Source organism: Mytilus edulis, chromosome 12, assembly GCF_963676685.1.
Source record: "Mytilus edulis chromosome 12, xbMytEdul2.2, whole genome shotgun sequence".
In the NCBI taxonomy this organism is placed as follows: domain Eukaryota; kingdom Metazoa; phylum Mollusca; class Bivalvia; order Mytilida; family Mytilidae; genus Mytilus; species Mytilus edulis.
Window position 1 is genome coordinate 73,869,171 of NC_092355.1, and position 23,337 is coordinate 73,892,507.

At 31.5% G+C, this 23,337-nt stretch overlaps 1 protein-coding gene across 2 annotated transcripts in view; it reads right to left on the reverse strand.

Moving 5' to 3' along the window:
* Positions 1-23,337, reverse strand: part of LOC139499158 (uncharacterized) — a 116,634-nt gene that overhangs the window by 56,365 nt on the left and 36,932 nt on the right. Inside the window, exons 2-11 of one of the 2 annotated variants that reach the window (XM_071287839.1) lie at positions 21,408-21,534; positions 19,319-19,398; positions 17,518-17,600; positions 17,237-17,260; positions 14,658-14,741; positions 7,737-7,838; positions 6,244-6,342; positions 5,588-5,686; positions 4,854-4,961; positions 2,831-2,902 (exon numbers count right to left, since the gene is read on the reverse strand). In XM_071287839.1, the coding sequence (XP_071143940.1) occupies positions 2,831-2,902; positions 4,854-4,961; positions 5,588-5,686; positions 6,244-6,342; positions 7,737-7,838; positions 14,658-14,741; positions 17,237-17,254 (582 nt within the window). In that variant the 5' untranslated portion in view covers positions 17,255-17,260; positions 17,518-17,600; positions 19,319-19,398; positions 21,408-21,534. Of the gene's footprint in view, positions 1-2,830; positions 2,903-4,853; positions 4,962-5,587; positions 5,687-6,243; positions 6,343-7,736; positions 7,839-14,657; positions 14,742-17,236; positions 17,261-17,517; positions 17,631-19,318; positions 19,399-21,407; positions 21,535-23,337 lie in introns of both variants that reach the window. The other variant, XM_071287841.1, reaches the window with a different exon arrangement.

Sequence of the window (23,337 nt, forward strand, 5' to 3'; positions counted from 1 at the left end):
TATTCAACACAGACATGTAAGCACTATAAATAACCTGAATAGAAATGTTGTTAATAGAAGCATTTGTGATTACATTTGTACAAAGCATTGTTTTCCAACCCTCGCATTTATATTATGTATCTGTGAAACTGACTGAAAACCAATTACTATCATGCGTAAATTAATGTGCATTTATTGTAGCTCAAAACAAAGAAACAACATAACAGCAAATAACAAGAACTGTGTTGTCCGTAATATGTAAGAATATCGCCCAAACCAGCCGAATGTCTCTCGACGTTGTTTAAGAATTGGCGTAATGTGTTCCCCCCAATTCAAATTGTTAACCTTTTTTGAGAAATATCTCTTATTCCATTCCGCTGACCACATCTTTTTATTTCATGATTTTATTTAGATATAAACAACGCTTATTCTGTTGAATACTCAAAGAGAAATTATTGGTCAATTTTTATTAAACTTAATTTTTTTATAGTTATTTCACAATAAAAAAAGGCGGGAAAACTATTATAGCAACTTATCGTTATTATTTTCCACTCAAAAAATAGAAATGTTATGAAAATAGTTTGTATTACTCGCTACGAGATATATAAAACATCTAAAGTTTGATTTTTTTCTGTTCAATCCATAATGAAAGTGAAATAGTGAAATGAAATAATAATTCGCTTTTTGCAGCCAAAAAGGTTCAATTTTGTCAAATTACGCTAAGAAACATTGATAATTAGTGATTCACTTGCAAGTGAATGAGTCGACCTCTTTAAATCCGTATTCATGTGAACTTCAATTTAACCCCTAGCTAGAAATTGACAACGCATGCATTGTTTGTGTACTGGTTATTTAAAGAACAAGAATGTGTCCATAGTACACGGATGCCCCACTCGCACTATCATTTTCTATGTTCAGTGGACCGTGAAATTGGGGTAAAACTTATAATTTGGAATTATAATTACAAAGATCATATCATAGGGAACATGTGTACTAAGTTTCAAGTTTATCATGTTTATGTAACTTTAACTTTATCAAAAACTACCTTGACCAAAAACTTTAACCTGAACTTTGCACTATCATTTTCTATGTTCAGTGGACCATGAAATTGGGGTCAAAACTATAATTTGGCATTAAAATTAGAAAGATCATATCATGGGGAACATGTGTACTAAGTTTCAAGTTGATTGGACTTCAACTTCTTCAAAAACTACCTTGACCAAAAACTTTAACCTGAAGCGACCGGACGCACAGACGGATTGGGGAACGAACGTAGGCATAGACCAGAAAACATAATGCCCCTCTACTATTGTAGGTGGGGCATAAAAATGACGAAAAGTTGTTCAATATTGACTATAAAGGGCAATAACTCCTTAAGGGGTCCTCTAACAATTTTCATCATTATGTTGACTTATTAGTAGATCTTACTTTGCTGAACATTATTGTTGTTTACAGTTTATCTTTATCTATGAAAGTATTCAAGATAATAACCAAAAACTGCAAAATTTCCTTAAAATTACCAATTTTAGGGCAGCAACCCAACAACGGATTGTGATTCATCTGAAAATTTGTTAGGGGATAGATGTTATTCTGATGGACATTTAAATTTTGAAAGATTTGCCCTCAATGTCTTAGTTTCAAAGATATAAAGCAAAAACTGCATTTTACCACTATGTTCTAATTTTAGGCAGGTCGGCCATTTTGTTTGGAATACAGGGTCATCGGACACATTTTTTAAACTATATACCACAATGATAATTGTGGCCAAGTTTTGTTAAATTTGGCCAAGCAGTTTCAGAGAAGAAGATTTTTGTACAAGTTACAAAAAATGACAAAGGTGTTAAAAATTGACTATAAAGGGCAAAAACTCCTTAAGGGGTTGACTGACAATTTTGGTAATGTTGACTTATTTGTAGGTCTTCCTTTGCTGAACATTATTGCTGGTTACAGTTTATCTCTATCTATAATACTATTGAAGATAATAACCAAAAAACTGCAAAATTTCCTTAAAATAACCAATTCAGGGGCAGCAACCCAACAACAGATTGTCCAATTCGTCTGAAAATTTCAGGGCAGATAGATCTTAACCAGATCAACAATTTTACCCATGTCAAATTTGCTCTAAATGCTTTGGTTTCAGAGATATAAGCCAAAATATACATTTTACCCCTATGTTCTATTTTTAGCCATGGCGGCCATCTTGGTTGGATGGCCTGGTCATCGGACACTTTTTTAAACTAGATACCCAAAGGATGATTGTGGCAGAGTTTGGTTAAATTTGGCCCAGTAGTTTCAGAGGAGAAGATTTTTGTAAAAGTTTACGGACGCAGGACGACAGACGACGGATGCCATGTGATGAGAAAAGCTCACTTGACCTTTCAGGTCAGGTGAGCTAAAAATCAAAATTATTGGTTACATTGTGGAGGTCAGTCATTATTGGACTGGAGCAAGCCTGAGTACCCTGAGGGAACCATCAAACTTCGACAGGTAAATTAAGATTGAAGTTGAAAGCAACTCACAAGCTCACTGTTGGATGCAATGTTACAAGATTATTTGGTGAAAATAGAAGGCAGGTAGATCTTTACAATCAGAGCATTAATGGTCCTGAGAGTTTTTTTCAATCTATTGTGGTTTTCAAGATATAAGACAATTCATGTAATTTACCCTTATGTACTTTTTTTAACTATGACAGCCATGTTTTGTTGTTTAAGGCTACAACTCCTTAAGAAGTCATAATTTTTTTTACTTATTTCTACCCTGAAGTATCTTGGTTTTGTGATATTTGATTGCTTAGTTTTTTTATTTTCTACTATTGTCTTCTAAGTTTGTTACTCTATATCACTATAAGTACCTGTAAGTATATCATCACTTCTTCATACTGTCCCCTCTTCCAATCTGCTGCTTGATCGTAAGGAGTCTGACCCTGAAATACAGATACATTGTTATATTGCTTTCATCTGATAACTACAAAGAAGACTTTTGTCACACATATCTCACAATAAGTATTAGTAGCAGCTGAGTGGTGTTTTATTTTATTTTTATAGATGCTTACCATATTATTTTCGTTCATTAAATATAACTCATGAGACAAAATTTAGATTACTTTTGACAATTGTTTAAAGACTTAAGAAAGGCTTTTTACTTTTCTTTATAAAGAATTAGAACAAAAGCTCCATCTGTCATCATTTATTCTAAAAAATAATTCTTTGTAGTTTTCTTTGAGTTTAAAGATTGTTAAATTCATCCTTATGTCTACATGAGGGTGTGGGACTTTGAGGGTCTTCATTTTTAACTATCTTTTCTAATTTTTTAGACACATTATTGATAGTCCTTTATATTTCAACACCCAAATATTAATCTCTAATCTTTATATTTTTTCACCCAATTCTTTTCTATTCATTAATTTTTGGCCTATTTTTCTCCATTTTCAATGTTTTTTTTCCATTCATGATTTTCTATATCTGCATATCCCATCCACACCCTCTTATATCTGTATACCCCTCTACACCCTTATATCTGTATTTCTAATCCTAAGCCTCATATATGTGTTTACTTCATCCGCACCCTTGTATATCTGAATACCCCATCCACACCCTCCTATATCTATATACCCTATCCACACTCTCCTATATCTATTTACCCCATCCACACCCTCCTATATCTGTATAGTCCATCTACACCCTCCTATATCTATATGCCCCATCTACACCCTCCTATATCTATATACCCCATCCACACCCTCCTATATCTGTATACCCCTCATATATCTATATACCCTATCCACACCCTCCAATATCTATATACTCGATCCACACCTTCCTACATCTATATACCCCATCCACACCCTCCTATATCTGTATAGTCCATCTACACCCTCCAATATCTATATACCCTATCTTCACCCTCCTATATCTGTATACCCAATCTATACCCTCCTATATCTATATACCCCATCCACACCCTCCTATATCTATATACTTTATCCACACCCTCCTATATCTGTATAGTCCATCTACACCCTTATTTATCTATATACCCCATCTACACCCTCATATATCTATATACCCCATCTACACCCTCCTATATCTATATACCCCATCCACACCCTCCTATATCTGTATACCCCTCCTATATCTATATACCCTATCCACACCCTCCAATATCTATATACTCCATCCACACCTTCCTACATCTATATACCCCATCCACACCCTCTTTAATCTGTATAGTCCATCTACACCCTCCTATATCTATATACCCTATATTCACCCTCCTATATCTGTATACCCAATCTATACCCTCCTATATCTATATACCCCATCCACACCCTCCTATATCTATATACCCTATCCACACCCTCCTATATTTGTATATTGTTATTTTACAGCATTCCAGTTTTTTTAGTGTTATCACTGGTGTTATTGTTTAAATAAGAAAATAAATAAACTATGATAGGTATCTCTGCCACAAGACAGTTTTAATACAGGAATCATAGTCTTTATAGGATCATCTCTTTCAAATTAGTGCCATGACATTTTTTATTTCCTCCTTATTGAACATACAAATATTGTCTAGTACTTAGTCTTTGTTATAATTGTCATGACAACGGATTGGTGTAAGCTTTGTTTGACAATTTGTTTGTTTACACTGACTTTAATTACAGCCAGTATGATAGTCTATGTTCTTGTGTTTTATAGTAAACTTTAGACATTCAAGTCTATATAACTTTTTCATATTTTAAGTCCAATTTAAATAATCATTTGACTTTTGACTATAGCCTTTAAAAAATCCATTTGACCAACCATATGTTATACATCATTTTAGTGATTCATTACATAATAGTTGAACACAGGGCAAATACTATAAAATATTACCAAATGTGTTTTCACCAAGGGACTGGCACCTCCTTGTTCTACCAGACATTGTGTGGTCTGTAGATGTCCTCTCACAGCAGCAAAATGTAAAGCTGTGTATCCACTGCTCTATAATATAACCAAATAACATGTAGCTATAATGTACAATACTTTGTTGTCAATATCAATAATATACAACATGTCCTACAACTGACATTAAAACTTGTCTGATAAATTGGACAATGTTGTGTAATAAATATAAACAAAATATATATCACATGAATCAGTGGTCAAAACTAAATACAATGACCAGTCACACTTGTATTTATATTCTATATAAACAAACAATAAACATGTTGTGTTGTGAAATGTCAAAATTTCCATAAAACCTGATATCTTAAAAAAATATTTTTTTCAAGAAATATGTAAAATAATTATATCAATGGATTCAGTAGAATAAAACAAGTAAAATGAAATCCCACTTTATATGATTCTTACACATATTTGTTCATTAAAACTGTCTAATTAACAACAGGAATTAGTGTAGACTCAGTATAATCATTCATTCTAATAAAAAAATTTTTTTTAATAAACTTGTAAAAAGTCATATTTTCTGATTCAGAACAATAATATGAGTAAAATGAGACCCCACTTGATATAATTATTACAAATATTTGTTCATTAAACCTGTCTTATTAACAACATGATTTAGTGTAGATTAATAGTAATGTGATCAGACTAAGTAGATAACATACTGATGTGATGTCGATCTTACATCCTCTATCAATGAGGAGTCTACAGACCTCCAGGCGTCCATACACAGCAGCAATCATTAATGCTGTCTCTCCACCAACCTGGAATAATACAACTGACATCAAAACTTGTCTGATAAACTGGACAATGTTGTGTTATAAATATAAACAAAATATATATCACATGAATCAGTGGTCAAAACTGAATACAATGACCAGTCAAACTTGTATTTATATTGTATATAAACAATAAATAAACATGTTTTGTTGTGAAATGTCAAAACTTCCATTAAACCTGACATCTTAAAAAAAAAAAATTCAAGAAATGTGTAAAATAATTATATCAATGGATTCAGTAGAACAAAACAAGCAAAACGAGACCCCATTTTATATGATTCTTACAAATATTTGTTCATTAAAACTGTCTAATTAACAACAGGAATTAGTGTAGATTCAGTATAACTATTCATTTTAATAAAATATTTTTTTGAAGAAACATGAAAAGGAGTAATATTTTCTGATTCAGAACAATAATACGAGTAAAATGAGACCCCACTTGATATAATTATTACAAATATTTGTTCATTAAGCATGTCTAATTAACAACATGATTTAGTGTAGATTAATAGTAATGTGATCAGACTAAGTAGATAACATACTGATGTGATGTCGATCTTACATCCTTTATCAATGAGAAGTCTACAGACCTCCAGGTTTCCATACCTGGCAGCAAACATTAATGCTGTCCCTCCATCAACCTGGAATAATACAACTGACATCAAAACGTGTCTGATAAACTGGACAATGTTGTGTAATAAATATAAACAAAACATATATCACATGAATCAGTGGTCAAAACTGAATAAAATGACCAGTCACACTTGTATTCATATTGTATATAAACAATAAATAAACATGTTTTGTTGTGAAATGTCAAAACTTCCATTAAACCTGATATCAATCTTAAAAAAATATTTTTTTCAAGAAATGTGTGAAATAATTATATCAATGGATTCAGTAGAACAAAACAAGTAAAATGAGACCCCACTTTATATAATTATTACACATATTTGTTCATTAAAAATGTCTAATTAACAACAGGGTTTAGTGTAGATTCAGTATAGTCATTCAATTTAATAAAAAAAATTTTTTTTAAAGAAACATGAAAAAGAATTATATTTTCTGATTCAGAACAATAATACGAGTAAAATGAGACCCCACTTGATATAATTATTACAAATATTTGTTCATTAAACTTGTCTTATTAACAACATGATTTAGTGTAGATTAATAGTAATGTGAACAGACTAAGTAGATAACATACTCCTGTGGTGTCGATCTTACATCCTCTATCAATGAGGAGACGACAGATCTCCAGGTGTCCTCTCCAGGCAGCCTTCATTAATACTGTCCATCCATTAACCTGGAATAATACAACTGACATCAAAACTTGTCTGATAAACTGGACAATGTTGTGTAATAAATATAAACTAAATATATATCACATGAATCAGTGGTCAAAACTGAATAGAATGACCAGTCACACTTGTATTTATATTGTATATAAACAACAAATAAACATGTTTTGTTCTCAAATGTCAAAACTTCCATTAAACCTGATATCTTAAAAAAATATTTTTTTCAAGAAATGTGTAAAATAATTATATCAATGGATTCAGTAGAACAAAACAAACAAAGTGAGACCCCACTTTATATGATTCTTACACATATTTGTTCATTAAAACTGTCTAATTAACAACATGATTTAGTGTAGATTCAGTATAGTCATTCATTTAAATAAAAAAAATTTTTTAAACAGACATGAAAAAAGTTATATTTTCTAATTCAGAACGATAATATGAGTAAAATGAGACCCCATTTGATATAATTCTTACACATATTTGTTCGTTAAAACTGTCTAATTAACAACAGAAATTAGTGTAGATTCAGTATAATTATTCATTCTAATAAAATATTTTTTTTAAGAAACATAAAAAGGAGTAATATTTTCTGATTCAGAACAATAATATGAGTAAAATTAGACCCCACTTGATATAATTATTACAAATATTTGTTCATTAAACCTATCTTATTAACAACATGATTTAGTGTAGATTAATAGTAATGTGATCAGACTAAGTAGATAACATACATCTGTGATGTCGATCTTACATCCTCTATCAATGAGGATTCCACAGATGTCCAGGTATCCTCCATAGGCAGCCTTCATTAATGCTGTCAATCCACCACCACCCTGGAATAATACAACTGACGTCATAACTTGTCTGATAAACTGGACAATGTTGTGTAATAAATATAATCAAAATATATATCACATGAATCAGTGGTCAAAACTGAATAAAATGACCAGTCACACTTGTATTAAGATTGTACATAAACAACAAATAAACAACCAGTTTTTTTTGTGAGATGTCAAAACTTCCATCAGAACTGTCATGTTAATTTTTTTTTGTTTTTTTTTAAGAAATGAATAAAATATTAACATCAATGGATTCATTACAAATCTCTGAGTAAAATGACATCTTACTTTATATAATTCTAACAAGTATTTGTTGATATAATGATTAAATCTGTCTGATTAACATGATTCAGGATAATGATCAATTTTTTAAAAAGTAACTTTTTCAAAGAAATATAAAAAATAGTTACATTTCCAGATTAAGTGCGAGTAGACAAACAAAATGATACCCCACTTTATATAATTCTTACAAATATTTGTTGTCCATTAAACCTGTCTAATTAACAACATAATTTTGTATATAATAAGGAATGTGGTCAAAATGACGCAATAACATACATGTGTGATATTTGTTTTACACCCGCTGTAAAACCTTGGTGTAAAAAATGTTCTTGTAAATATTCAAAGTAAGAACTTTATCAACTATAATTCAAAACAAACAAAAAAAATTAATGAGAGAGAAAAAATACCTTTATGCATTTTTGTTCTCTCACTAAAACTGTTAAATTAAAAACAGATTTTGATTTAATATCAAATTCAGTATAATGATATAAATATCAGTTTCCATACAGATATATTATTATATTATGTTCTGAAGTAACATGTAGTTGTGTGTTTTATACTGCTTATGTACAATCTGTTAAGTTATGAAGTAACTTGTAGTTGTGTGTTTTATACTGCTCATGTACAATCTGTTATGTTCTGGAGTAACTTGAAGCTGTATGTTTATACTGCTTATGTAAAATTTGTTATGTTCTGAAGTAACTTGTAGTTATGGGTCTTATACTGCTTATGTAAAATCTGTTCTGTTCTGAAGTAACTTCTTGTTGTGTGTTTTATACTGCTTATGTACAATGTTATTTCTAAAGAAACTTGTAGTTGTGTGTTTTATACTGCTGGTGTACAATCTTTTATGTTCTGAAGTAACTTGTAGTTGTGTATTTTATACTGCTAGTGTACAATCTGTTATGTTCTGAAGAAACTTGTAGTTGTGTGTTTTATACTGTTGGTGTACAATCTGTTATGTTCTAAAGTAACTTGTAGTTGTGTGTTTTATACTGCTGGTGTACAATCTGTTCTGTTCTGAAGTAACTTGCAGTTGTGTATTTTATACTGCTGGTGTACAATCGGTTCTGTTCTGAAGAAACTTGCAGTTGTGTGTTCTATACTACTGGTGTACAATCTGTTATGTTCTTAAAAGTAATTTGAAGCTGAATGTTTATACTGCTTATGAAAAATTTGTTATGTTCTGAAGTAACTTCTTGTTGTGTGTTTTATACTGTACAATTTTATGTTCTGAAGAAACTTTTAGTTGTGTGATTTATCCTGCTGGTGTAAAATCTGTTAGGTTCTTAAGTAATTTGAAGCTGCATGTTTATACTGCTTATGAAAAATTTGTTATGTTCTGAAGTTACTTCTTGTTGTGTGTTTTATACTGTACAATTTTATGTTCTGAAGAAACTTTTAGTTGTGTGTTTTATCCTGCTCGTGTAAAATCTGTTATGTTCTGAAGTATCTTGCAGTTGTGTGTTCTATCCTGCTAGTGTACAATCTGTTATGTTCTGAAGTAACTTGTAGTTGTGTGTTTTATACTGCTGGTGTACAATCTGTTATGTTCTGAAGTAACTTGTAGTTGTGTGTTCTATACTGCTGGTGTACAATCTGTTATGTTCTGAAGTAACTTGTAGTTGTGTGTTCTATACTGCTGGTGTACAATCTGTTATGTTCTGAAGTAACTTGTAGTTGTGTGTTCTATACTGCTGGTGTACAATCTGTTATGTTCTGAAGTAACTTGTAGTTGTGTGTTCTATACTGCTGGTGTACAATCTGTTATGTTCTGAAGTAACTTGTAGTTGTGTGTTCTATACTGCTGATGTACAATCTGTTATGTTCTGAAGTAACTTGTAGTTGTGTGTTCTATACTGCTGGTGTACAATCTGTTATGTTCTGAAGTGACTTGTAGTTGTGTGTTCTATACTGCTGGTGTACAATCTGTTATGTTCTTAAGTAATTTGAAGCTGAATGTTTATACTGCTAATGAAAAATTTGTTATGTTCTGAAGTAACTTCTTGTTGTGTGTTTTATACTGTACAATTTTATGTTCTGAAGAAACTTGTAGTTGTGTGTTTTATACTGCTGGTGTACAATCTGTTATGTTTTGAAGAAACTCGTAGTTGTTTGTTATATACTGCTGGTGTACAATCTGTTATGTTCTGAAGAAACTTGTAGTTGTGTGTTTTATACTGCTGGTGTACAATCTGTTCTGTTCTGAAGAAACTTGTAGTTGTGTGTTTCATACTGCTGGTTTACAATCTGTTTTGTTCTGAAGTAACTTGCAGTTGTGTGTTTTATACTATTTATGTACAATCTGTTCTGTTCTTAAGTAACTTTCAGTTGTGTGTTTTATCCTGCTGGTGTACAATTTGTAATGTTCTAAAGTATCTTGCAGTTGTGTGTTCTATACTGCTGGTGTACAATCTGTTATGTTCTGAAGAAACTTGTAGTTGTGTGTTTTATACTGCTGGTGTACAATCTGTTCTGTTCTGAAGAAACTTGTAGTTGTGTGTTCTATACTGCTGGTGTACAATCTATTAGGTTCTGAAGTAATTTGTAGTTGTGTGTTATATACTGCTGGTGTACAATCTGTTAGGTTCTGAAGTAACTTGCTTGCAGTTGTGTGTTTTATACTATTTATGTACAATCTGTTCTGTTCTTAAGTAACTTTCAGTTGTGTGTTTTATCCTGCTGGTGTACAATTTGTAATGTTCTAAAGTATCTTGCAGTTGTGTGTTCTATACTGCTGGTGTACAATCTGTTCTGTTCTGAAGAAACTTGTAGTTGTGTGATCTATACTGCTGGTGTACAATCTGTTAGGTTCTGAAGTAATTTGTAGTTGTGTGTTATATACTGCTGGTGTACAATCTGTTAGGTTCTGAAGTAACTTGCAGTTATGTGTTCTATACTACTCGTATACAATCTGTTATGTTCCGAAGTAATTTGTAGTTGTGTGTTCTATACTGCTGGTGTACAATTTTATGTTCTGAACAAACTTGTAATTGTGTGTTATATACTGCTGTGTACATTCTGTTATGTTTTGGAGTAACTTGAAGCTGAATGTTTATACTGCTGATGAAAAATTTGTTATGTTCTGAAGTTACTTCTTGTTGTGTGTTTTATACTGCTTATGTACAATTTTATGTTCTGAACAAACTTGTAGTTGTGTGTTATATACTGCTGGTGTACAATCTGTTATGTTCTGAAGTAATTTGTAGTTGTGTGTTATATACTGCTGGTCTACAATCTGTTATGGTCTGAAGTAATTTGTAGTTGTGTGTTCTATACTACTCGTGTACAATCTGTTATGTTCTGAAGTAACTTGTAGTTGTGTGTTCTATACTGCTGGTGCACAATCTGTTCTGTTCTTAAGTAACCTTCAGTTGTGTGTTTTATACTGCTGGTGTAAAATCTGTTAGGTTCTGAAGTATCTTGCAGTTGTGTGTTTAATACTGCTAATGTACAATCTGTTATGTTCTGACTTAACTTGTAGTTGTGTGTTTTATACTGCTTATCAACAATCTGTTATGTTATGAAGTAACTTGTAGTTGTGTGTTTTATACTGCTGGTGTACATTCTGTTATGTTTTGGAGTAACTTGAAGCTGTATGTTTATACTGCTTATGAAAAATTTGTTATGTTCTGAAGTTACTTCTTGTTGTGTGTTTTATACTGCTTATGTACAATTTTATGTTCTGAACAAACTTGTAGTTGTGTGTTATATACTGCTGGTGTACAATCTGTTATGTTCTGAAGTAATTTGTAGTTGTGTGTTATATACTGCTGGTCTACAATCTGTTATGGTCTGAAGTAATTTGTAGTTGTGTGTTCTATACTACTCGTGTACAATCTGTTATGTTCTGAAGTAACTTGTAGTTGTGTGTTCTATACTGCTGGTGCACAATCTGTTCTGTTCTTAAGTAACCTTCAGTTGTGTGTTTTATACTGCTGGTGTAAAATCTGTTAGGTTCTGAAGTATCTTGCAGTTGTGTGTTTAATACTGCTAATGTACAATCTGTTATGTTCTGACTTAACTTGTAGTTGTGTGTTTTATACTGCTTATCAACAATCTGTTATGTTATGAAGTAACTTGTAGTTGTGTGTTTTATACTGCTGGTGTACATTCTGTTATGTTTTGGAGTAACTTGAAGCTGTATGTTTATACTGCTTATGAAAAATTTGTTATGTTCTGAAGTAACTGCTTGTTGTGTGTTTTATACTGTAAAATTTTATGTTCTGAGGAAACTTGTAGTTGTTTGTTTTATACTGCTGGTGTACAATCTGTTATGTTCTGAAGTAACTTGTAGTTGTGTGTTTTAAACTGCTATTGTACAATCTGTTGTGTTATGAAGTTACTTGCAGTTGTGTGTTATATATTACTGGTGTACAATCTGTTATGTTCTGAAGTAATTTGTAGTTGTGTGTTCTCTACTGCTGGTGTACAATCTGTTATGTTCTGAAGTAATTTGTAGTTGTGTGTTCTCTACTGCTGGTGAACAATCTGTTATGTTCTGAAGTAATTTGTAGTTGTGTGTTTTATACTGTTGGTGTACAATCTGTTTTGTTCTGAAGTAACTTTTAGTGGTGTGTTCTCTACTGCTGGTGTACAATCTGTTATGTTCTGAAGTAATTTGTAGTTGTGTGTTTTATACTGTTGGTGTACAATCTGTTATGTTCTGAAGTAACTTGTAGTTGTCTGTTTTTTACTGCTAATGTACAGTCTATAATGTTCTGAAGAAACTTAAAATTTTGTATTTTATACTGCTAATGTACAATCTGTTCTGTTCTGAAGTAACTTGTAGTTGTGTGTTCTCTACTGCTGGTGTACAATCTGTTATGTTCTGAAGTAATTTGTAGTTGTGTGTTTTATACTGTTGGTGTACAATCTGTTATGTTCTGAAGTAACTTGTAGTTGTCTGTTTTTTACTGCTAATGTACAGTCTATAATGTTCTGAAGAAACTTAAAATTTTGTATTTTATACTGCTAATGTACAATCTGTTCTGTTCTGAAGTAACTTGTAGTTGTGTGTTTTATACTGCTTATGTACAATCTGTTTAGTTATGAAGTAACTTGTAGTTGTGTGTTTTATACTAGTTATGTTCAATCTGTTATGTTATGGTTATGTTCTAAGGTTAATTGTTGTCGTGTGTTTTTGTACAATATTCAACATTTACTGTTGTTTATTTTTAAGTAATTTTAAGTTTTATACTGTTTTACTGTGCTATATTTTGAAGTAACTTGTAGTAATAGTTTGTGTGTTTTAAAATGGATATGTACAATATCCTGTATTTTTAAGTAACTTGTAGTTTTACACTGTTTCACTGTACACTATTTTTAACTAACATGTAGTTTTACACTGTTTCACTGTACACTATTTTTAACTAGTAACTTGTAGTTTTACACTGTTTCACTTTACACTGTTTTACTGTACACTATTTTTAACTAGTAACTTGTAGTTTTACAGTGTTTTACTGTACACTATTTTGAACTAGTAACTTGTAGTTTTATACTGTTTCACTGTACACTATTTTTAACTAGTAACTTGTAGTTTTACACTGTTTCACTGTACACTATTTTGAACTAGTAACTTGTAGTTTTACACTGTTTTACTGTACACTATTTTTAACTAGTAACTTGTAGTTTTATACTGTTTCACTGTACACTATTTTTAACTAGTAACTTGTAGTTTTACACTGTTTCACTGTACAATATTTTTAAGTAACTTGTAGTTTTACACTGTTTCACTGTACAGTATTTTTAAGTAACTTGTAGTTTTACACTGTTTCACTGTAAAGTGTTTTTAAGTAACTTGTAGTTTTACACTGTTTCACTGTACACTATTTTTAACTAGTAACTTGTAGTTTTACACTGTTTCACTGTACACTATTTTTAACTAGTAACTTGTAGTTTTACACTGTTTTACTGTACACTATTTTTAACTAGTAACTTGTAGTTTTATACTGTTTCACTGTACAATATTTTTAAGTAACTTGTAGTTTTGCACTGTTTCACTGTACAGTATTTTTAAGTTACTTGTAGTTTTACACTGTTTCACTGTAAAGTATTTTTAAGTAACTTGTAGTTTTACAATTTTTAACTAGTAACTTGTAGTTTTACACTGTTTCACTGTACACTATTTTTAACTAGTAACTTGTAGTTTTACACTGTTTTACTGTACACTATTTTTAACTAGTAACTTGTAGTTTTATACTGTTTCACTGTACAATATTTTTAAGTAACTTGTAGTTTTGCACTGTTTCACTGTACAGTATTTTTAAGTAACTTGTAGTTTTACACTGTTTCACTGTAAAGTATTTTTAAGTAACTTGTAGTTTTACACTGTTTCACTGTACACTATTTTTAACTAGTAACTTGTAGTTTTACACTGTTTCACTGTACACTATTTTTAAGTAACTTGTAGTTTTACACTGTTTCACTGTACACTATTTTTAAGTAACTTGTAGTTTTGTGTCTTTTATTGTTCATGTACCATAAGACGACATATCTTAAGATGATTTTTCTATGAAGTATTTTACTCACATCTTGATAATCAATGTCTGCACCATTCTGTAGACTTAATTTTAAGGCTTCTATATCTCCACGCTGACCAGCTATAGCAAGTTTCTGTAAGTAAAACATGAATTTTAAATTTAATAATTTGTGTATTAAATAATTGCTGTTAATTTAGGTAATAATTATTCTTCTGTTTAGCAATGACTACATAAATCAGTAGTATCCTTCCTTAATAAAACATTCAGACAGAGAGAAATTCTATAAATAGCATATGAATTACATAATTGACAGTTTAAACAAGGATTCTGAAGGTACTACATAAATAATACACTGTCTACTACTGGAAAGTAATTTTCAGAGTATACACTCATACTTAAAAAAAAATTTCAATAAATTTCTTACTGAAAAAACTTTAAATTGCATTTTTGTTTGTCATCAGTTACTCAATACATATTCAAATTTTTTTATGTACCTAAACAGCCACTCAGTATTGTATGATAATAAGCAGAGTCTTCCCATGTAAGTTATTGACACACTAACCTCAGAGAATATATATTAAACTTACTACGAAATCTGCATGTGTGCAAGTGTCAACCGTGTAAAGTGTACAAGATAAGACAATTAAGTGTCACCCGTCTAATGAGTAGAAGATAGGTCGATCAAGTGTCACTCTCATAATGAGTAGAAAATAAGACCATCAAGTGTCACCCGTGTAATGAGTAGAAGATAAGTCGATTAGGTGTCACCCTTTTTATGAGTAGAAGATAAGAAAAATTAGTGTCACCCTTTTTATGAGTAGAAGATAAGACAATTAAGTGTCACCCATGTAATGAGTAGAAGATAAGTCGATTAAGTGTCACCCTTTTTATGAGTAGAAGATAAGAAAAATTAGTGTCACCCGTGTTTATATGAGTAGAAGATAAGACGATCAAGTGTCACCCTTTTAATGAGTAGAAGATATGACAATCAAGTGTGACCCGTGTAATGAGTAGAAGATAAGACAATTAAGACGATATCTGCTATAGTTATTAGCAACACCTTAGTTGGTCAAATGTTGTGAGTCACCATGCTATGTCCCGGTTTTGTTCTTGTTTGTTTGATCTGTTTTCTTCGAAATAGTAGTTTTGTTACATTCGCCTAGAATTCTACAGGTTTTTATCTCAAATTACCACTTACATAGATGCCAACCCCTTTTGAGACAATCAGTAACAAACTATCAAATTTTCCGTATTTTTGAAAAGTTTTCAGTAATCATTCAAAAACTTGCATTTACCAATAAAAATTAATGACGAGTGGTTGCAAAATGATGTGCACTAAAATTTGTCGTTCAACATGTTGTCTGTAGTATGAATTCCATTCATTAATTGTTCAGATGTTCTCGACTCGTACATTTTCGTTTTGTCAAGGAGAAGTAGAGAAAGGGGGAAAACTACTTCATAAAATGCAAGTTTCCTCTTCAGAAGTCAGTTAGTTCCAATCAATAGGTTGATAACTCCTGAGAAACCGGTAACATTACATTGCCGTTTTCTAAATACCGGACCAGGACGGAAAAGTAATGATAAAAATCCGTGATTTACAAAATTGAACGGCGATGATTGGGAATCCGTAACTATTCGACTTTGACCGTAATAGCGTAGTTTGTATCGCAAAATCGGAAAAAATTACGGAAAAATCGTAATGGTTGGCATCTATGCACTTACTTGTATCTAATTGTAACTGTATAGACTTAAGGGTTACATATTTGACATTGTAATCAAAGATTCAAATTTTTTTATGTAACTAAACTGCCACTCAGTATTGTATGATAATAAGCAGAGTCTTCCCATGTAAGTTATTGACTCACTAACCTCAGAGAATATATATTAAATTTACTAGGAAATCTGCATGTGTGCAAGTGTCAACCGTGTAAAGTGTACAAGATAAGACAATTAATTTAGTGTCCCCCATCTTATGAGTAGAAGATAAGACAACTAAGTGTCACCTGTGTAAAGAGTAGAAGATAAGACAATGTGTTACCCGTGTTATGAGTAGAAGATAAGTCGATTAAGTGTCACTCATGTTATGAGTAGAAGATGAGTCAATTAATTAAGTGTCACCTGTAGATGATCAAGTGTCACCTGTGTAATGAGTAGAAGATAAGATGATTAAGTGCCACCTGTGTAATGAATAGAAGATAAGTCCATCAAGTGTCACCCATGTAATGAGTAGAAGATAAGACAATTAAGTGCCACTTGTGTTATGAGTAGAAGATAAGATGATTAAGTGTTACCCATGTAATGAGTAGAAGATAAGATGATCAAGTGTCACCCATGTAATGAGTAGAAGATAAGATGATCAAGTGTCACCCATGTAATGAGTAGAAGATAAGATGATTAAGACGATATCTGCTATTAGTTATTAGCAACACCTTAGTTGGTCAAATGTTGTATGTAACCTTGCTTTGTCCCAGTTTTGTTTTTTTTGTTTGATCTGTTTTCTTCAAAAAAGTAGTTTTGTAGTTCGCCTAGAATTCTACTAGTTTTTATCTCAAATTATCACTTACTTGTAACTTATTGTACAATAATGGGGAACAAAACCACACAAGGAGACTATTAGGTAAATCTTACCTTATTCCAATCCTCCATTATATCCTAAAAATAGAAAAGAAAAATTATATTCGATATATACTGTTGAGTTATTATTGAGGTACATGTATTATAGTTACTGCCAATTAAAAATACATGATCATTATTAGATATAATATACTGACCTAATATTTTTAGATACTAATTTTAATTAAATAATAATAGCATTGAAACAGTAATTTATCTCAACTTTTCTGGCAATAAGACTGCAGTATTAGAAGTTAATGAACTGAACTAAAAACCTTGAAGATTTGATAACATACCTAAATGATGTACAAATGTATTCTACAAGCAGGATGTGACTCTTTCCATGGAACACCAGAACATCTATTGCACTTTCCCAGGTCTAAGAATGTCAAAAGTTTTTTTTTACCAGCTTTAAGACACACATTAAAAAAATATCAAGTAACAGTTTTCTTAAAACACTATCAATAATTGACTAGAACAGTCAAATTAAATTCAACTGTTTTTTTTATTCTGTATGAGCCTGTCCAATAACATAGTGGATGTAGTTAGAAGTTGTGTACCATCTTTGTTTTTACTTCATTGTTGTTTTCAGCAGTGGATTTTTTCTTTTGAAATGTTTCACATTTTATCATACCAAGGCTATTTATAGATGATTATATGGCATGGGTTTTGCTCATTGTTGTAGGCTGTTGGACAACCTGTAATTGTTTATAACTGTGTCCTATGGTCTAGGAATAATGGTATCATTGTTAATCATACCACACCTCCTTATTATCATATGGTATGGGTTTTGCTCATTGTCGAAGGCTGTTGGCCAGCATGAAATTGTTTATATCTTTGTCCTATCGTCTAGGAATAATTGCATCATTGTTAATCATACCACAACTCCTAATTATTATATGGCATAGGTTTTGCTCATTGTTGAAGGCTGTTGGACGACCTGTAATTGTTTATATCTTTGTCCTTTGATCTAAAAATAATTGTATCATTGTTTATCTAACCACACTTCCTTATGATTATATGGTATGGGTTTTGCTCATTGTTGAAGGCTGTTGGACAACCTGTCATTGTTTATATCTTTGTCCTATAGTATGAATAATTGTATCGTTGTTTATCATACTATATTTCCTTATTTTTATATAATAAAATGATCACAGATACCCCCTCACTCTTAACATACTTAATGTATTTACAGGATTGAAGCTATAAGTAAGTTTTACAATTTGCCTAAAAATATGTTAAGTCCTGGACCATTTGAAGTTTCGAGTGAAAGGCCCTCCTCAAGAAATTCAATGGTCCTAAAATAAGTACTAATGTAACGGATTGTAGGCCATGGACCTTTGTTTTCCAAAATTCAAAGGTTCTCTCACAGAAATGAAAGGTTCCTGACCATTGGGCCCACACTAATTTAAAACTATGAAAAGTAAAGTAAGAATAATGTAATGGTGTGTTATATTGCCATATTTTAGGTTGTTGCTTGGTCCTTAACTAAAAGCTCTTTTCAAAAATGGCACTAGCCTATGCTGTGGAACCATAACTTCGAACAAGACAAATAGATCTGTGTCGCTGCATGCAATTGATTGAGGTAACATATTTACTGAAGCATAAATGATCATTCCATAAAATCATAAGAGCCAAGAAACTTACATGAAAATTATCGTTGTACAATGAGTGTTGCAAAATTTCAAACTATTGACAAACAGGGAAAAGCTGCACAGCCGAAACAAAAATTGCTAACACGCTACAACTCAAATTTGTCAAACTGTTCATCTAATATAAAATCATTCCTCTCTATAGAAGCCAAGAAAAGTTCAAAGAAAGTTTCATTGTACAATGAGTGTTGTATAATTTCAAACTATCGGCAAACAGGAAGCGACTGCATGGTAGATGTGAAAACTGCTTCGTCTGTATTGATTTACTTCATTTTAGAGAAGCAGCAAATATCAATGTTCAAGTCTTTGGTTGAACTGTACAGGGTTCAAACCCACCACCTCCCACACTTAAGGTTAACACAATACCATAACACCGTGAATATCAACGAAGCAGTTTTTATGAGAAAAAAAATTGTTATGCAATCTTAAAAAATACGATACATACTAATTAGATAAATACTGATGAATGTACCTCTGAGGTCAGCCTATTTTATAAGTATAAGGTTGTGCCATCATCTAAAGCATCTGTGAAAATTAACTATAAATCATATTTACTTCTTAAGCCTGAAATATGTAAACTATATGTATCACTTAAAAAAACTTCATTGGTACTTCTATTTATAGTTAATTGTTATGAATCTTTCTTATAAATATATCAATGTTTGTGTGTTGTCTCCTTGTATAAACATATAAATGTTTGTGTTTTATCTCATATCAATGTTTGTGTATTATCTCCCTTTCTTATAAACATATCAATCTTTGTGTGTTATCTTCCTGTATAAACATATCAATGTTTGTGTGTTATCTCCCTGTATCTTATTAACATAACAATGTTTGTGGGTTATCTCCCTGTTTCTTATAAACATGATCAATGTTTGTGTGTTATCTCCCTGTTTCTTATAAACATATCAATGTTTGTAGGTTATCTTCCTGTATAAATATATAAATGTTTAAGTGTTTCTCCCTGTTTCTTATAAACATATCAATGTGTGTGGGTTATCTCCCTGTAAAAACATATAAATGTTTGAGTGTTATCTCCCTGTATCTTATTAACATATCAATGTTTGTGGGTTATCTCCCTGTTTCTTATAAACATATCAATGTTTGTGTTATCTCCCTGTATAAATATATAAATGTTTGAGTGTTATCTCCCTGTTTCTTATAAATATATCAATGTTTGTGGGTTATCTCCCTGTATAAACATATCAATGTTTGTGGGTTATCTCCCTGTATAAACATATCAATGTTTGAGGGTGATCTCCCTGTATAAACATATCAATGTTTGTGGGTTATCTCCCTGTATAAACATATCAATGTGTGTGTGTTATCTCCCTGTATAAATATATCAATGTGGGTGTATTATCTCCCTGTTTCAATAAAATAAACTTACAATTATATTAAAGTTATAAGGTTTGCTACTGACCCCCTACGGATCCATAGACTAGAGGGTTATTAAAATCCATAGGGGTTGGGGCCAAAAGGGGTCAGTAGTGAACCGTATATAGGATATAGCAAATTTATTGCACATGGGACTTTTCCTGTTGCATTTTGTAGAAAAATAAACAATGAAATACAACAACATCAATAGATGACGTCACCATTAACAATAGACAGACGTCATGAACCCATATGAAATTTACTAACCCCATACGGATCCATTTGGGGTCACCATGTGACGGCTTTAAACCAATCACAACATCATAGTTCACCCGCGGAGCGATAAAAAGGTATAATGCGCAATTATTTCATTAACATGAATAAATCCTAAATGTTATGGCCAGCTTCATAAAAATGTAGACCTTGTCATATGAGGTTATTTTTGAATTGTTGACTATATATTGACCTGTACACATCTCCTATATATTGACCTGTACACATCTACTATATATTGACCTGTACACATCTCCTATACCTTGACTTTTACACATCTCCAAATATTGACCTGTACACATCTCCTATATATTGACCTGTACACATCTCCTATACCTTGACTTTTACACATCTCCAAATATTGACCTGTACACATCTCCTATATATTGACCGGTACACATCTCCTATATATTGACCTGTACACATCTCCTATATATTGACCTGTACACATCTCCTACATATTGACCTGTACACGTCTCCTATATATTGACCTGTACACATCTCCTATATATTGACCTGTACAGGTCTCCTATATATTGACCTGTACACGTCTCCTATATATTGACCTGTACACATCTCCTATACATTGACCTTTACACATCTCCATTGTTGACTTGTTGGGTTGCTGTCTCATTGACATTTATCTCACTTTATTTTTCTTTAGCACAAGTTCCATGCTTAAGTTCAACCAATCTATTTTTGAAGGCAAATAACACTGTAATGATGTCATGTGTCTTGTTTACTATAAAAACATTGGAGTTATGGTATTTTGAATGTAAAAACTATATGTTGATTATCTCCCCTTATAGAGTTTGAATATTTTACATTGGAAACAAATTTCAATAGTAAATGATCCTATATAGTTCACTATACTGTACACTTACCTATAATAACAACTTGGCTGGACAAGGATCACATGGACTATAATAACAACTTGACTGGACAAGGATTACATTGACTGGACATGGATCTAATAAATATAAATAATAGAAGTTCAAACTAAAAACATGGCTAAATAAGAAAAAGACAAACAACAGTACACAAAACACAAAATTAACAAGAATGTGTCCATAGTACACAGATGCCCCACTCACACTATCTTGTTCTGTGTTTAGTGGACCTAAAAATTGGGATAAAAACTATAATTTGGCATTTAAATTAGAAAGATCATATCACATGGAACATGTATACTAAGTTTCAAGTTGATTGGACTTCAACTTCATCAAAAACTACCTTAACCAAAAACTTTAACCTGAAATTTGCACTATCATTTTCTATTTTCAGTGAACCATGAAATTGGGGTCAAAATTTTACGTGTACAGGTCATTTGGCATTAAAATTAGAAAGATCATATCATGGAGCACATGTGAACTAAGTTTCAAGTTGATTGGACTTCAACTTCATTAAAAACTACCTTGACCAAAAACTTTAACCTGAACGGATGGACGGATAGACGGAGGGAAGGACAGACGGACGCACAGACCAGAACACATAATGCCCCTCTACTATCGTAGGTGGGGCATACCAATTAAAGACTAAGCAACAGGAAACCCATTAAAAGTTGAGGGCTATCTCAGGTGCTCCACATGTGGCACTTGTGTTGCTCAATAATAAGTCAGGGATGATTCCAGGTGTTTTCAAATGGGTCGTCCCTTGAACATCAAATTGGGAATTTTTTATGCATACAATCTAAGACGAAATAATATCATTTTCCTGTAAAAACATGAACAACGGAAAATGTTTATTAAATTTCGCCTGTACACTGATTGAAGAAGTTATTGGATTGAGAGCAGGGAAGTTGTAATACATGAATAAACTTTATAAGATATCTTATATACTTTTTAAGATATCTTATATACTTTTTAAGATATCTTATATACTTTTTAAGATATCTTATATACTTTATAAATTATATAATCGTGTGGTCTAGTGGGACGGCTACCGTGCAGGCAATTTGGTGTCATGATATCTCAGAAGCATGGGTTAGAATCACGGCGAGGAAAGAAAAAAAAATTGCAAAAGCAAATTTTCAGATCTAACATTGTTGTTTGATGTTTAGACGAGTTATATACATAATGTACACAGCAGAGTTGGGGTAATTGTAATTGTAATCATTAATCAGCTGTAATTGATTACAATTTTTCAAGTAATCATTGTAATCATTAATCAGCCAAAAATCTGATTTCATGTAATTTAATTTAATCAATTACTTTTCAAAATACCCTGTAATCCTGATTACTTTATGATTACATTCTGATTACAATGAAAAAAAATCTTAAACTGTGTTTATGGTCAATAAAGGAAACTTTTTGTTATTGTTATTCAATTTATATTGAACATGTTAAGATAGTTTGGTTTACTTTTTTACTTTTTAGCAGCAAGACTGTTTAGTAAAGTTAGATTTACAAACACATCACCATCACCAAAACACAATTTTGTCATGAATCCATCTGCTTCCTTTGTTTAATATTCACATATACCAAGGTGAGTGACACAGGCTCTTTAGAGCCTCTAGTTTATATAAAACATGACCATTGGTTTGTATACTTCAGTAAAACATAAACTGTTACAGTATTGAAAAGTTATCAATAGCCTAAGAAGAGACATAATATACAATTATATGTTTCTGGCCTTAGTAAGAGATATTCACAATTAAAAGATGTACATATATATATTTGATAATAACTGTTATATTCAAGTAATACTTTTCTTTAACCCTTAATTATAAGCTTTTGTTAATGTTGTGGTTTTTGACTACTTTGAATTGACAGGTAGGAAACCAATTAAATAAATATAAGGTTTGTTTTAAAGGGA